Below are 15,971 nucleotides of genomic sequence, written 5' to 3' on the forward strand. Positions count from 1 at the left end.
GATATGGGTTCCATATATTTGAGCAGTGTTCATGTGATTTGTATGTGGTCTCTCTTGTAAACAAACTGCAGTTACCAGGTATTTTACCCATGGGTCAAATCCTACCAGTTGCTTTACCTACAACTGAGCCCATGTGAACATTCACATATCTCTTCACACAATAACACGCAAATGTTTAAATAGAATAACTGACTCTTACATTTCTTTACAATAAGAGCTAGTTGTCAGTTTTGCACCAGGCTGATATGTTTTCCAGAACAAGCAGCATATTACTACAATATTTACTGGATAAATTGTTTTATACTTAACTGCTTTAAGTGTGAAAAATCAAAGATTGCAACTAATATGATCCAATAAGTCATTAATGTAAAGCAAGTGCAGCAGTGGCCCTATTACAGTTGCTTAAGGTACACCAGATACACTTCAGTGTCTGCAGGTAACTCTCCATCTGTGACAACATGCTATTTTCTCCCCCTCCCCAATTTCATTTACTTAGTAATTCAACCATTATAGTCTGGACTCACAATTCCTACTGGGGAGAAATCACATATGGGGTTCCCCAAGGCACAATTTTAGATCCACTATTGTTCCTCGTATAAGTAAATGATCTTCCATCTAATATGTAACAAAGAGAATTAGTTCTTTTTGCAGATGACACTAGTATTGTAATCAGTCTGAACATACATACAGAAACAAAAAGAATGGTAAACAGAGTTCTTAAAAGTGTCATTGACTGGTTTTCTGTGAATGGTCTCATCCTCAATTTTAAAAACACACAACATATTCAGTTCTGCACGTCTAGGGCACTACACCAATGATAAGTGTAACACATGGTGAGGAGGTAGTAAATAGGGTGGAAACTTCAAAATTGATAGGAGTCCTTATTGATGAGAATTTAAATTGGAAAAAGCACACTTAGTTCAGCCACATTTGCACTTAGAATCATTGCAAATCTTGGGGAGAGACAAATCCGTAAGTTGACATATTTTGTATATTCTCAATCAATAATGTCATATATGACAATGTTAATCATCTTTAAGAAAGTAAGTCTTTGTTGCTCAAAAATGTGCTGTAAGAATAATATGTGGTGACTTTTCAGGCTTTCCTGTTAGATCTGTTGCAAATACACTTCACGGGTTTTCTGCCGTATCATATTGTGTAAATTGCAGAATATTTCATTAGTACTGCTGCAATGTATGACTGCAGCAGTGACAGGAACAATTACCACCACCTGAAGATATCGGGCAGTTGTTCAAATGTGTGTGAATTCCTAAGGGATCAAATTGCTTGGGTCATCAGTCCCTAGACTTACACACTACTTAAACTAACTTACGCTAACAACAACAGCAACAACTACACACACACACACACACACACACACACGCGCACACACACACACCCGCACACACACACACACACACCCGAGGGAGGACTCGAACCTCCAGTGGGAGGGGCTGCGCAATCCATGGCATGACGCCTCAGATCGTGCGGCCAAGCAGTTGCATCGATAAAATACTATGCAATTTTACGCAATATAGCTCACCAACAGTCATCTTGTAGACATCTGTTGAAGGAGTTGGGCATTCTGACTACTACTTCACAGTATATTTATTTCCTCATGAAGTTTGTGGAAACAATCCACTACAGTTCAAAAGAAACTATCATTTACACAGTTACAATACCAGAAGGGAAAATGACATTCATTACTGTAGATAAGGTTGTCTCTAGCACAAAAAGGGTTGCGCATTGCTTCAGCAAAAATTTTTGATCACTTACTCACTGATATAAAATGTCTATCAGACAGAATAGTAAAATTGGAAAACAAACAGAAAGTTTCTCCTTGACAACTCCTTCTGTTCCATAGAAGAATGTGTTTTACTGTAATGTGTACAAGGTGATAAGTAGGAATAACTAATTCATATCTGTATATCTTTTTTTTTCTTTTTGTATTATAAAAAAAGAAAACTTAGAAATATTCAGTATGTAACCATATGTACAAATTAATTTGCAGTTTGAATCTAAAATGACCTATTTCATATAAGCGGGATCTATCACGCAAATGATCCGTGGAGCAAGTAACTAACTACACTTGAAACCATGATGTTTTGCCTTGTGAATGGCCTGTGTACCTTTATGAGTGGGCTACACAGATCTGGATGATGGAAAAGTCACACTTACTGTTTTTCTGAAAATATTTGCCATTCGAAAGCCTTCTATAGAATCACATTGCAGTTACAGCTTTATTGTGGCAACACCACAACCAAAAAAGGATATGCCCACATGTATCTGCAACCTCCAGCTTAGTGCCACAATTGTAAAATCTCCAAGCACTAAAGTAGCATCCCTCTGTGCCACTGCTATTTCCTGCACAACATACTATAAAACTTTCACCCACACATGGAAAATCTCATATGATTGATACAAAAGAAATGAAATTTTGGAGGGGATACTCCCCAGAAGATTTTCTGCTTACCTTTGGGAAGCAAAAGGCCAGATCATCATCAGACAAATTTACAGGAATTGTGAAGACAAATAAAGAAAAATATTCTTCCAACTTGGAGACCATCCTCAACAGCAACACTGTACAAAAGCATTGCTCAGCGAACCTCCACTTCACCAGAGGAAATTGTGAATTGATTCTCTAAGAGAGAGCTGGTGTACCCTGTGAGGAAAGTTCTATGATTGAAGGAATAAAAAATAGTGTAATCCAACACAAATTGAAGCCAGGCCCTCCAAAGTTGCTGAGGTGACTCTCACTAACATGGCTGCGATCTCTTAACCTTATATATATGTATGGAATGTATGTGGCATCTAACTGTGTTGGGCAGAACCGCATATTTTACTATTTTCACAATCCCCAGCTTATAGGCATGCAAGAAACAAAGATATGACCTCAAGACAGCTTTGACCTCTCACACTTCACCCTAGTACGTTATGACCTTGCTCCTGATTTGGGAACTCCAGATCATGAGTGTGCAATGACGCTCATTCATAGTCAAACCATTCTGTTGAACAACCAGTTACTAATTGTTGCTCTTTGTATTTACATTCCTAGAATTATCTTTTTTTTTTCTCTTTATGATAATTGCATATCTCCACCACTTGTTCTTCCCTGTGCTGACATACTGCAACATATTGCCCATCTCCCAACATCTTTTTTTCTGTTTGGTGAAGATAGTATCCACTATATTGTTCGGGGCTCTCCCAGATGCTGCATGAGGGGCAAGCTCCTGGCAGATATTCTGGGCCAGCTTAATAGTGTTAACCTCAAACAGGTTAACCCACATTTTATTTAGAATCTTTACATTAATTGTCACATCTGGATCACTCCTTCTGCAGAGCAAAATTTGCGCACCTTCTAGAATTGTCCATCATCCCAGACATACACTCAGGCGACTAGTTTCCATGCATAAATCACTTGTTGAACCATGTAAAATCCATGCTTAAGACAACTTGGCAGCTTTCCAAAACTAACTGGAAGCTCAGCTCCTCATTAATGACCTTAGACACACAATTCTACAGCACTGGAAATCAGGTAAAGTACCTTATGTATATTGCCATCTCAGCCTCTGAACTTCCCTTACCCTAGGTCTCTTCTCTTCTGCAATGAACCCTAATCCCATGGTGGACTGAGGAATGTTGAGACGTGGTTCGCAAACAAAGATATGTTCTCCATACCTTTGAACACGGCACCATGATGGAAGACTGTGCCCAATATAAACAGATGCATGCAAATAGCCACTGAATTATCAGAGATAGCAAAGAAGCCTCTTGGATTTCTTGTCCCCTTGACCAACTGACTGTGTTAAACTTTGTCACGTTGCTAAATAAAAGGTCCAGCTTCCAGTACCCAGTCTAACTGTTGCAAACAATATCATTGTGGATCTTGGCAATCTCCCCAACACTTTGGGCCTAATACTGTTCTTATTATGAAGGAACTAGAGTATGCCCTTTGATCATCATGTTCTTGCACCTCAGTACCAGACAATAAGCTTTCAATGTCGATTTCATAGGAATCGCTCTGCAGTCTTCCATCTTGTCACCTTGTGGACTTACATCATGGGCAGCGTTCTGCGGAAATGCTGGACCTTAGCTTGATTTTTTGATTTTGAAAAGGCTTGTAAAACTTTGCTGTAGACAGGGAATCCTCCATACAGTGCACAGATGGGGCTTCTGATGCAGTTTGCCTCACTTTATTAAAGAATATTTAAAAATGGGATTTTTTTATGTATACATATGTTTGACTTTATCAGACCCTTATACTCTGGAGAGTGGCATGCCTCTGGGCTTCATGCTCAACTTAAACTTAGTTTGTCTCTCGCTGATTGTCTTAGGCTTTCATTTTGTTGATGATTTTGTGATCTTTTGCTGCTCTGTTTACTGTATCACTGACTTCAGCACAGTCTTGACCATGTCTACTTGTGGATTATAGACAAAGGCTTCCACTTTTCCAACAAAAAAAACGCCTGTATGAATTTTTGGTGTCAAAAGTAACTTCTCCCTCCATCCTTACGTCTTGGTCCTATTGCCTTTATAATCACTGAAAGCACAAAATTCTTTGGATTAATGCTCGATAGAAAACTTTGTTGTTCCTCCCATAAATCCTACCTGGCAGCCCACTGTGTCCATTCTTTGAATGTCCTTCAGGGCCTTATGGGGAGCAGACCAGATAGTGCTTTGTTTATATCATTCATTAGTCCGATAGAAGCTGAACTATAGGTGCATCATGTATTCAACTGTATGACTCTTCATTTTATGTGCATTAACGCAGTAGACTACCATCCTGTTTCACTCTCTTATCAACTGCTGTCTCCCTTTTTGTCCTTTGACTCTTAAAGATAGCAGTTTGGTTTCCCTACAAACTGTAGATAACCTTCCCCTCTCTTTGTTTTACCCCTTTCTCTAAATATACAGATGCTATAAACGCAGGTTCGCTGTTCTTAAATATATCTCCTAAGATAAGTCATGGAGTCATTATTGGCTTATATGTTCTTAAATTTTTCCATTGTACCAGTTTTTCGATAAATAAATAATTTGCCAGTATTTTGCAACCATGGCTTATTAAACTGATTGGTAGTATTCACATGTGACCAACTACCTTCTTTGGACTTTGAATTATTACAGTCTTCTTAAAGATATTTTGCCTGCCTTATATTCATGACTGGCTCTCCCAAGGACCTCAGTAATTCTGAGCAAATGTAATTTACTCCAGACTTTTTTTCCTCTCCAGCTTAGTTCTTTCAGTATCCTAATAAAAATTCTTCTTGTAGTGTCATATCTCCCTTATCATATTCAGTCGTAATATTTATTAAATATATAATATTAAAATGAGTTAACTTTTGTTGGAGTTAGGGCAGTTGTGCCTTCAATTATCAATCTACTGTATGGCTTAGACCTTCCTCTGTGTATAATGGTCACTGTGTTAAAGAGGCTCTTAACACACTATGACAGAGATTTGACAAATACAGATACTGCTGTGGAAAAAATCTCTAAAATAATATTCTGATAACATTGCTAATACAACTACATAACAATGGTTAGTTATGGGTAGCATGATGAAGTTTCTGTGAATTCATCATAAATTATTGTGTCTAATGCATTTCTGGTTACATTATTTAGAATGGTTTTCCAACTATTTTACAGGTTGGTATTCAGTTCAGCAAAGAAGTATTTTGACCTCTGGCATCATGTGCAGGATCTTGAGAAACAGTTAAGTGACCCTACTCGACTTTTCACTAATCGAGGTGCACTGCTCCTTAAAAATGAAAAGGATCGCAAGGATGGAAAAAAGGTGAGGAATTTTTTGAATTCATTACAGCAATGAGTCTTTAACAAATACATGCCATGCAAAGGCATTTAATGCAGATTTCTTAGTGGTATCAATGTAAGTTAACATGACATTTTATTCATACAGAATGTGAAACGTTAGACATTATATCAATTATCAAAGATGAATAACATTAATCAGAAAAATCATGCAGAACATGGAAAAAAACTGCAGAAAAGAACCAATCTATATAATGCTTGCTTCAACCAAGAAATAATTCAAAAATTTGTAAAACTGTATGAAATTAATGCTTGTTTGTTTGTTTTCAGTTCTGTGTGTGTGGGTATCCTTACTGGTCTGTACAATTAAGAATGTGGAATATGATTATAATAGATGTTCCATCTATATCTGGAAGAACCAGAACATTTTATATAGAATCTGTTCTACATTTCCAATGCTGCACTTTCATTTTGTTATAACGTCAAGTTTAACTCATATATTTCAGAACGACACAACACATACAAGTCACAGAGTAAGTTGACAAGCAAGACATGTGTACACGTTAGCATTAGAATGAGCACTGAGTCCCAGTCTAGCATCCGCTGCTCGGCTGGCCGCTTAGGTGGCGCAGTTGCTGCATGGCTGGTAGACAGCGCCGCATGTAGAGGACGCACGTAATTGCGCGGCGGCGCTTTGAATGATCGGTGAGTCACAACACTTTTCCCCCCTTTGAAATTGTTGCACTGGCCCTGATGGAGGTGTCCTGGAGATGGCTAACGTCCATAGGCGTTGTTTGACTCGCGGTAAAGTCTCGAGGAGGAGGCTTCCCGTACGGTCGGAAGTGTCCCCGATGATAACGGGTTGAGATGACAGGAGACGTAGGGGTCGAATCTGCTGGGGCCCCATGCACCAATCTGCCCGTTGCGGCAAGTCCAGTTGATATGACAGGAGACATGGGCGATGTGTCGGCGTCCGTTGGAGGAGGCTGCGAGTAGATTTGCTCTGACAGAGGATGGTCATCAGGTTCCTGCATGGGCACGTCTCCTGGTGGCGTCCGTTCTTGTGCTGGCATCGTGATGACGGTGAGAGGGCTGCGTTGTGAGTATTGAGAGATGCCAAGACCCTGAGCGTCAGGTAGAGTCGAAGGTGGTGTAGCGGCATTCGGAACAGGCGTTGCCGGCACACGAGGCCGAAGCTGGTCCGAATGACGCACTGCAACACTTGTGTCCGTCTGGATTTCATACAGGCGTCTGCCACGGTGCCGTAAGATGCGGCCCGGGCTCCATTTTGGCCGCCTGCCATATCCCCGTACCCAGACGAGGTCATTGGTGGTGAACCGGCCAAGTGAAGGCACCTGCGGCCGTGAGGTGGAAGGCACAGAAGACGAAGTAGCGTGCGGGGCTGTCGGCCATGAAAGAGCTCAGCCGGCTGTGGTCGCCCATGGGGGTGAAACGGTAAGACACCAGAAACTGGAGAAGCGGATCATCAGCAGCAGAAGAAGTCAGAAGTTTCCGCATCTGAGCCTTAAATGTGCGGACCAGTCGTTCAGCCTCACCGTTTGATTGTGGATGGAATGGCGGGGCCGTGACATGCATAACGCCGTGACGAGCACAAAAATCCGCAAATTCGGAAGAGGCAAATTGCGGACCATTATCAGTAACAAGAGTAGAGGGGAGGCCTTCCAAAGAAAAAATGCGGGCGAGAGCACTGGTGGTTGCCGCGGTGGTAGGCGACGTGCAACGGACAATGAAAGGAAAGTTAGAGTAGGCGTCAATTACGAGGAGCCAATAAGTACCTGAAAAAGGTCCCGCAAAGTCACCATGAATGCACTCCCAGGGCTTCTCAGGCGAAGGCCACGGTGACAAAGATGACTTCGGGGCAGCGGCCTGTGACGCACAAGGGCCACAGGCAGCGACCATGTGTGCTATTTCAGAGTCGATGCCGGGCCAGTACACATGACGGCGCACCAGAGATTTTGTGCGAGACACACCCCAGTGCCCTGGGCGAAGGAGGCACAAGACCGAAGCACGCAAAGACACAGGTACCACAACACGCAGCGAAGCGTTGTCAGTGGAAAGGAGGATAACACCATCCCTAGCCATGAGGTGGTAGCGCAAGGCGTAGTAGTTCTGAAACGTATCAGAAGTCTTAGCGGACGGGCGATCTGGCCAACCCTTCTGAATACAGTGTAAAACCCGGGAGAGGGTAGGGTCAGAATCCATAGCAGCTGCCAGCCTGTCCCCAATGATGGGGAACCCGTCCACAACCCGCTGCTCGGCAACATGCAGGTGGAAACACAAAAGTTCGTCCCTATCGAATGCCTGATCAGGACCCATGGGAAGGCGAGACAGAGCATCAGCATTTGCATGTTGAGCCGTTGGCCGGAAATGAATCTCATAATTGAAACGAGACAAGTAAAGAGCCCAACGCTGGAGGCGGTGTGCAGTCTTGTGTTGGGAAGTGACGTTGATGGATGAAACAAGGAAACAAGTGGTTTGTGATCTGTAACAAGATGAAATTTTGATCCATAGAGAAAAACACCAAACTTATGAAGAGCATAAATAATGGCCAAAGCTTCTTTCTCAATTTGAGAATACTTTTGTTGGGCATCCGTGAGCGTTTTTGAGGCATAAGCAATGGGTTGTTCCGAACCGTCAGAAAAATGGTGCGCAAGGACTGCATCGACCCCGTATTGAGAGGCGTCTGTGGCAAGAACAAGATGTTGGCCAGTTCGATAAGTAGCCAGGCATGGGGCCTGTTTCAGCATAGTCTTCAATTTATGGAAAGCCGCATCGCATGACGCGGACCAGTGAAAAGGCACGTTTTTATGCAACAGGCGATGCAACGGCTGAGCCACCGAAGCCGCAGACGGTAAAAACTTGTGATAGTATGCTATTTTCCCCAAGAAGGCCTGCAGTTCCTTAACAGATGTAGGGCGAGGAAGGGCATCGGAAGACACACGACCTTTCTTTTTGCAATTGTGACACACAGCCCAATGTTGGGGACAATCCTCGCGTGAATGTTTCGTAAAACACCGCGGATGTGAAGGAAGTTGCCGGGGGTTTTGCTGCAGTTTCTTAGCGGGTTGTTTATGGTTAGGCCGAGGCTGCGCGTGGGAGTGCACTGCGTCCCACGTCGGCCGGCGGGGACGCGCCGCACTGTTGTCAACAGCACATGAGGTTGTATTTCCCCGACATCACCCCACGCCTCTATTTGCGCCCCACCGGCGTGAGAAATTTCAAAAGACTGCGCAATGGAGAGAACTTCATCTAGAGTCGGATTCCCCAACTGAAGGGCACGTTGCCGAACTTCTTTGTCGGACGCCAACCGGATAGTAGCATCCAGTACCATGGAATCGGCATAGGGTTCTTTGTGAACGTCAGTAACAAATTGACACTTTCGACTGAGGCCGTGAAGTTCAGCAGCCCAAGCGCGATAGGATTGATGTGGCTGTTTTTGACAACGATAAAAGGCAACACGAGAGGCTACCACATGCGTTTGCTTTTGAAAATAGACAGACAGAAGTGAGCATGTTTCAGCAAAGGACAAAGACGCAGGAGCCTTCAAAGGAGCCAATTGCGACAACAACCAATACATTTCAGGTGAAAGCCAGGAAAGGAACAGAGACTTACATGGTTGTTCGTCCCTGACATGATATGCCAAGAAGTGCTTTCGAAGACGTTTTTCATAATCAGACCAGTCTTCCGCCATCTCGTCGTAAGGAGGAAAAGGAGGTACAGCCAACGACGAGAAACGCCCTGCATTTGAGGCTGCAACGAAATCGCGAATCGCCGCTGTTAGAAGCGTTTGCTGTTCAAGGAGTTTTTGCAATAGTTGCTCGACAGTAGCCATGGAAACCTGTGGGTCAACGGTGAAAAGGAAAAATCCACTACCTCGTCGCCAATTGTTGTAACGTCAAGTTTAACACATATATTTCAGAACGACACAACACATACAAGTCACAGAGTAAGTTGGCAAGCAAGACATGTGTACACATTAGCATTCGAATGAGCACTGAGTCCCAGTCTAGCGGCCGCTGCTCGGCTGGCCGCTTAGGTCGCGCAGCTGCTGCATGGCTGGTAGACAGCGCCGCATGTAGAGGACGCGCGTAATTGCGCGGTGGCGCTTTGAATGATCGGCGAGTCACAACACATTTACATTCTCCCTGACGTCCGTGAACTGTTCCTGGGGAGCACTTATTGAGTCTTTAACAAGACCAAAGGCCATTGTGGAATATTTTGTAGTTCATTGTCAAAAGTGACAGTGTTATGAAAAGGATAGATTACTGCTCTCGTATAGCAGAGATGCTGAGTTGCAGATAGACTCAACAAAAGAACTGTCAAACAAGTCTAGCCTCAGCAGACACACACACACACACACACACACACACACACACACACACACACACACGTGTGTGTGTGTGTGTGTGTGTGTGTGTGTGTTTTGTCTAATTCAGATGAAGGCCTCCTTGGCCAAAAGCTTACTTGTTTGACAGTCTTTTTGTAGTGCCTATCTGCGACTCAGCATCACCGCTATGTGGTGAGTAACAATCTATCCTTTTCATAATATTGTCATTATTCCATCCTGGATTTTCCATTGCCAAAAGTGAGTTACAATTCAGAGGGAAAGATGGTTGGTGATACAACCTGCATATGAGTCGTATTGGCTATAGTATTTAGACATTGAAGTACTTGGATTGACCTCCTATTTAATTGTAGATGTTGTTGATGTGGCACACAGGCAGGAGACTGGTCTGAATGAAGCTTCTCTCCACACTGCTGTATCTTGTGCAGGCCTCTGAATCTCTGCTTAGCTACTGCAACCCTACATCCAATTGAACATGCTTGCTGTAGACAAGCCTTGGTTTTTCTCTAAAAATTTAACTCTCCATTTCTGGTCATATTGCTGCTTTCCACATGTTTTAAAAGAGCTACTCTCAACTTCAAGTATTTCGCCATTGTGTAAACATGCTTGCATTTAAGGCTATAGTGAATTTAACATAAGCCCATTCCTCTGACGACAGCTCACAGTTTGCACGTCTCCAGCACAACGTAATGACTTCTGACACTCGCACTGTGAGCACTCACTACCCAGGTGGCGACAGAGTGGGAGTGCTGATGCTTGGCTACCAGACTCCTGAACAGCCATGCTTTATGGTACAGCCCAAGAAGCTGTGCCTTATTTTAGCCAAGTTGTGCCTCAAATGTCTTTTCCCCTTTATCTGATTAAATTTCTCTTCATTAGTTACCTGATATACACACAGCCGTCAGCATTGTTCTGTAACACCATTTTTTGAAACAGGTTGTATATTGCCGAGGACAACCAGAAAATCCAGGAAAAATGCGAGAATATTTTCTTCTGGCAAGAATCAGGGAAAAACCCAGGAATTATTTAGAATCAAAGGAATTTTTCATTTCTTTAGTTATCAGGTAAAATTTTTGTAATTTTGACTGCTAAGAAAGGATGCTCTAACAAAGAATTTTACTTTAGTCCACTACTGCAGAATAATACTACAGCAATAAAACATAAACAAGAGAATAACACCAAAATGAAAAAGAAAATGTGCCATTTACTACAACATAACACAGTGCACACACAGGCATCTGCAGACAGCAGAATGTGTCAAAGGCTTTAGTGTGGAGACTATTCAGTACAACAACAAACGGTGTCTGCTGAGCATGATATCACAACTGTTGACATTTCTAGCAGATCGCGGAAAAACATTGTGAATGGTGGTTTGAGAAGCGTCACTTTCAAAGTAAATTTCTTTTTATGCAATATGAATTATATTATGTGCGAGAATGTGCAATGAATTCCGTAAATCATGGAGCTTTTGACTGTCATTCAAAACTTAACACTTTAAGGACCAACCACTTGGAAAAAATTATCAAGCTCATAAGACCAGCTACTTATGTCATTACTTAAAAATTTAATGGTGCAATTGTGTTTGATATATCTTAATGGGTAACACACATTAAAAAAGACCTATAGTATACATGAAAGCTTAGCTTTTGTTGTACTTATACTGTATCCATGTTAATATAAACCATTGACTTTTCCTACATGTGTGTTCGGTCTACTTAATAGTCAAGTTGCTAGTGGCAGACTATATTACATGTTCTATGATCTGAATATCTGCTGTCATTGGCCGGTGAGATCAAGTAACATAAGCTATGCCTGGTTGACAAAAATCGCATCAAAATCTGTATTTCAGTGCTTTGGAAGCTAGCATGCTGTATTTGGTGGAATTCACATTTATACTTTCGTAATATGAAAATATGCTGTAATTTTTACACTGATGTATAAAAGCTGTAAAAAATTCAGAGTATTGATAAGTGTTACAGCTCTGAGGGAAAGTGTATTGTCACTTAACACAGGAAAAATGTATTTTTTGGGGTATAATGTATTTTGATGTGGGATAAAGTGTACTTTCACTCAGAAAGAAGTGTATTCTTAATTGGGAATTCTGGGAAAAATACAGGAAATTTTTTATTGTCCATGTATACACCCTGTGAAAGCTTCTTCTCAATTCTTGTCTGTACCAACCAGACTGTAAACATTGCTAAGTGTTTGGATGTCGTCTTGCTTCAGAACTAACTAGTACAGAGTTCACAAACACACACATACATCTACCGAGCTATAGTGTTCCAGCCAACTATATTGACTGGCACTGCAGCTCAACAATGTTGAGTATTGTATCAGGCAGAGTGGGGAAAGGGGGCATAATGGGATGTTTGAACAGATGGGTGACTCATAGTTTGGAGGGAGGAACAGTGAAAAAAAATGGGACTGTGGTATTAGTGAGCTTACTGTGGCGTAGGCAAGGGGGCTTTGAAGAGAGCTTAAGGATGCGAAGCGGTGACTTATGAGTTGGAGATAGAGCAGAGGAAGAGAGAGGATGTGGGGAGGAAAGTGTGAGAATGAAATGAGTGAAGTCTATAGTTTGAGGACTGGGCAAAAATAAGTGTGAGATGTGCTAGTAGACAATGAACCATTCGAGAGGTGGAGGTCAATGTTCAAGAAAGTGTTATGCAGGGCTGAGGACGACTTGTGTAGTGGATGCGAGAGTGGATGTTGAGGCTGTGGAGGAAAGAGGGTAATGTGTCTTTGCCCTGTCCAGATGACGAATGATAAGAAAGTCATAGAAGGTAATTGGGAGGGGGGTTATTTGTCAGGAGACAGAAGTATGAGCTTAGTTTTGGTTTGGTTGGGCTTGGTGGCAAAAAAAGTGTTTCCACCATAGAGATCACCAAATAGAGGGTAAGTTATTTAGGAGTCCAGTGTGACTGAATTTGGTTGTGTGACTGAAAACGAGTTCTTGGATAGGAAGGAAACTTCTGTGTTATTGAGAGCTGTAGTAGATAAATTATATCTTCTTCCAGCCTACTCTTTTATGCCATTGTGTGCACAGTTTTACTCACCCTATTATTGTCAGAGAGAGCTCACCAGTGCCATATTCCCATTCTGTGCACTTGCTGTTTCTCAATCCCAGCTGTCAGTCACCATTTCCACCCCTCCCCCCACCCCCCCACCTCGCCCCACCCACACACTGCACTCGACACAAACCATCCCCACAACCCAGTTGCAGTAATGAATAAGAAGAATTTCTCTTGCACTCAGAAAATACTTACTATGAGTATCCTAGCAGCATTTTGTTACTGAGCTAACAACTTGATGACATTGCATTGATTACTTTTCATTTCTGATGAAGAACAATAGATACATACCTCATCCCCAGTAGCATAACAGTGCACAAAATCTGTTGGATTATTTGTACCTATGGAGTGATAGAAAAAAATGAAGAAACTCACAGTTAGAAGCTAATCAAAAACCTAAGACAGAAAGAATTCTCGCACAGGAAAACAAATGAAACAAATGAGGTAAACATTGGTCTGATGAAAGAGCTAGTCACGAGGGAGCTAGTCAGCAATGAAATTGAAAACATAATAACACAGAAGAAAGAAAACACATGTAACCTAACAACACATATTCCATAAAACTGACAAAACTTAAAAAGAAAGTAGAGGAACACAACACCATCATCATGAGGGCAGAGATAGGAAACACAGGGGTTTTAATGGATAAAGAGCAGTACATCAGTAAGACACAGGCATTAATCAAAAACAAAAAACAATCCAGCTATCAGATTTCAAATGAAGTTCAGAAATACTCTGAAAGACACTGAACTTACACTAGAAGACAATGAAAAATGAAAGCCATTGCAAACAAATTCCAGTGCACATTACCTCCGCTGCCAACCAAAGCTACACACGAAAGACCTCCCTATCAGAGCCATTGAATTATAGAAACACTCCCACTTATTCACTTGCAAGATACACTCTGAAAATCTTATCAAAAAACTACAAGTTACAAGAGGATATAAGAAACACCACACAAGTAATACATTACATAAAAGATATACAGATTTCACCCACCTGTCTTTTGATGTAGAGAATATGTGTTCTAGTATACCAATAACTGAAACAATAAACATTATAGAACAAAACCTTTAGAGACACAGCACACTTCCACATGAATACATGAAAGAAACAGTCAAGCTGCTACAGCTAATAACAGAACAGAACTACTTCCAGTTCAATAATCAATTCTATTCACAAAGTGAAAGATTGCCAATGGGATCCCCAGGGTCTGAAACTGTAGCAAAGTTCTTTCTGGTCCATGTGAACAGGTTATATTTAGCAAAATAGCGCTGTATAGGTACAGCATCCTGTATTGGATTGGATATATGGATGACATCTTGTGCCTGATAGATGACCAGTTACACACAGACCTAAATTCTGGTCATGATAAGATACATTTTTCCAATAGAAAAAGAGAAAAATAGGCAGTTAAATTTCTTGGACATCATCATAAAGATTCAAAACAACCAACACACATTTGACATGTATTGAAAACTGACAGCAATAGACACTGTTATACATGAGACATCACAACAGAACAGTTCTCAAAAGCAAGGAGCACTTGGATATCTGCTCCACAGACTAAACACAGTACCATTACATGCAGACAATTACAAAAAATAAATGAATACCATAATACAAATAGCCACAAACTATGCATACAAAGAAAACTTGGTAACAAAGCTCAACAGTAAAATCAAGAAACAGAAAATAACAAACACTCTGCTGCCAGAAACACAAGAACAGCATCCCATACAAACAAACACACAAAATATAGGAAAACAGGAACAACACAAAGTGAGAAAGAAACAGAAAACAAAAGATCATACACAATGACATACAATCACAAATACACACACAGAATATCCAATATTTTCAAAAACAAGACATAAAAATAGCTCAGCAAACCAACATCTCAATTCAAAAATGCTTCCCAAAAAATGGGGAGATTTATCTATTTCAAAAGTCAGGAATATATCAACTGAAATGCAATAACTGTGATGAAAGATACATAGGTTAAACCAAGAGGACATTTGACACCAGACATGGAGAACATGTAAGAGCATGGAAGTATAGAACAAATCATTCAACTTTTGCAGAACATTTACACCAAAACCAACATAAAATTACCACCAGAGACACAGACATGGAAATCATAAGGATAAACAAAAACAAAAAACACCTCACATTACAAGAAAACTACCACATTCAAAAAACTGTAACAGTAAAGAAACAACTCGTAAATGATCAAAACAACCTGACAACTGACACAATCTTTAAACTGACTGACCACTTAATATAACAATAAATACACACATATAACCACAGGCTCCCTTTATTACTAGCATCTCCTCCCAGTTTCTTTCATATAATCATTATCTATACACCCTCGCAAAAATAAAAGAAGAAGAAGAAGGGGTGGGGGAACTGCAATCATCCCCCCCTCCTCACCCCATCCCAGTCCCCAGTCTCCTTTCACATCTCTGCCGAACATACAAGACATGTTCTCCAATTTACACTAACTCTCTCTCTCTCTCTCTCTCTCTCTCACTCACTCACTCACTCACTCACTCTCTCTCTCTCTCTCTCTCTCTCTCTCTCTCACCCACACACACACCCACACACCACACCACACACATTCACCCTGTACTCCTTCCCATCTTGTAGTCACCCCCCTTTTCTCTCTCCCTCTCTGCCCCTCGCCCCCCCTCTCTGCCCCTCGCCCCCCCTCTCTGCCCCTCGCCCCCCCTCTCTGCCCCTCGCCCCCCCTCTCTGCCCCTCGC

The 15,971-nt window shown here is 41.6% G+C and overlaps 1 protein-coding gene across 1 annotated transcript in view; it reads left to right on the top strand.

Annotated features, from left to right (window-relative positions):
• Positions 1-15,971, top strand: part of LOC124612726 — a 127,317-nt gene that overhangs the window by 44,368 nt on the left and 66,978 nt on the right. The window contains exon 4 of the mRNA XM_047141512.1: positions 5,644-5,791. Coding sequence (XP_046997468.1) covers positions 5,644-5,791 — 148 coding nt within the window. The remainder of the gene's footprint in view (positions 1-5,643; positions 5,792-15,971) is intronic.

This window comes from Schistocerca americana, chromosome 1 (assembly GCF_021461395.2).
Source record: "Schistocerca americana isolate TAMUIC-IGC-003095 chromosome 1, iqSchAmer2.1, whole genome shotgun sequence".
Classification (NCBI taxonomy): Eukaryota; Metazoa; Arthropoda; class Insecta; order Orthoptera; family Acrididae; genus Schistocerca; species Schistocerca americana.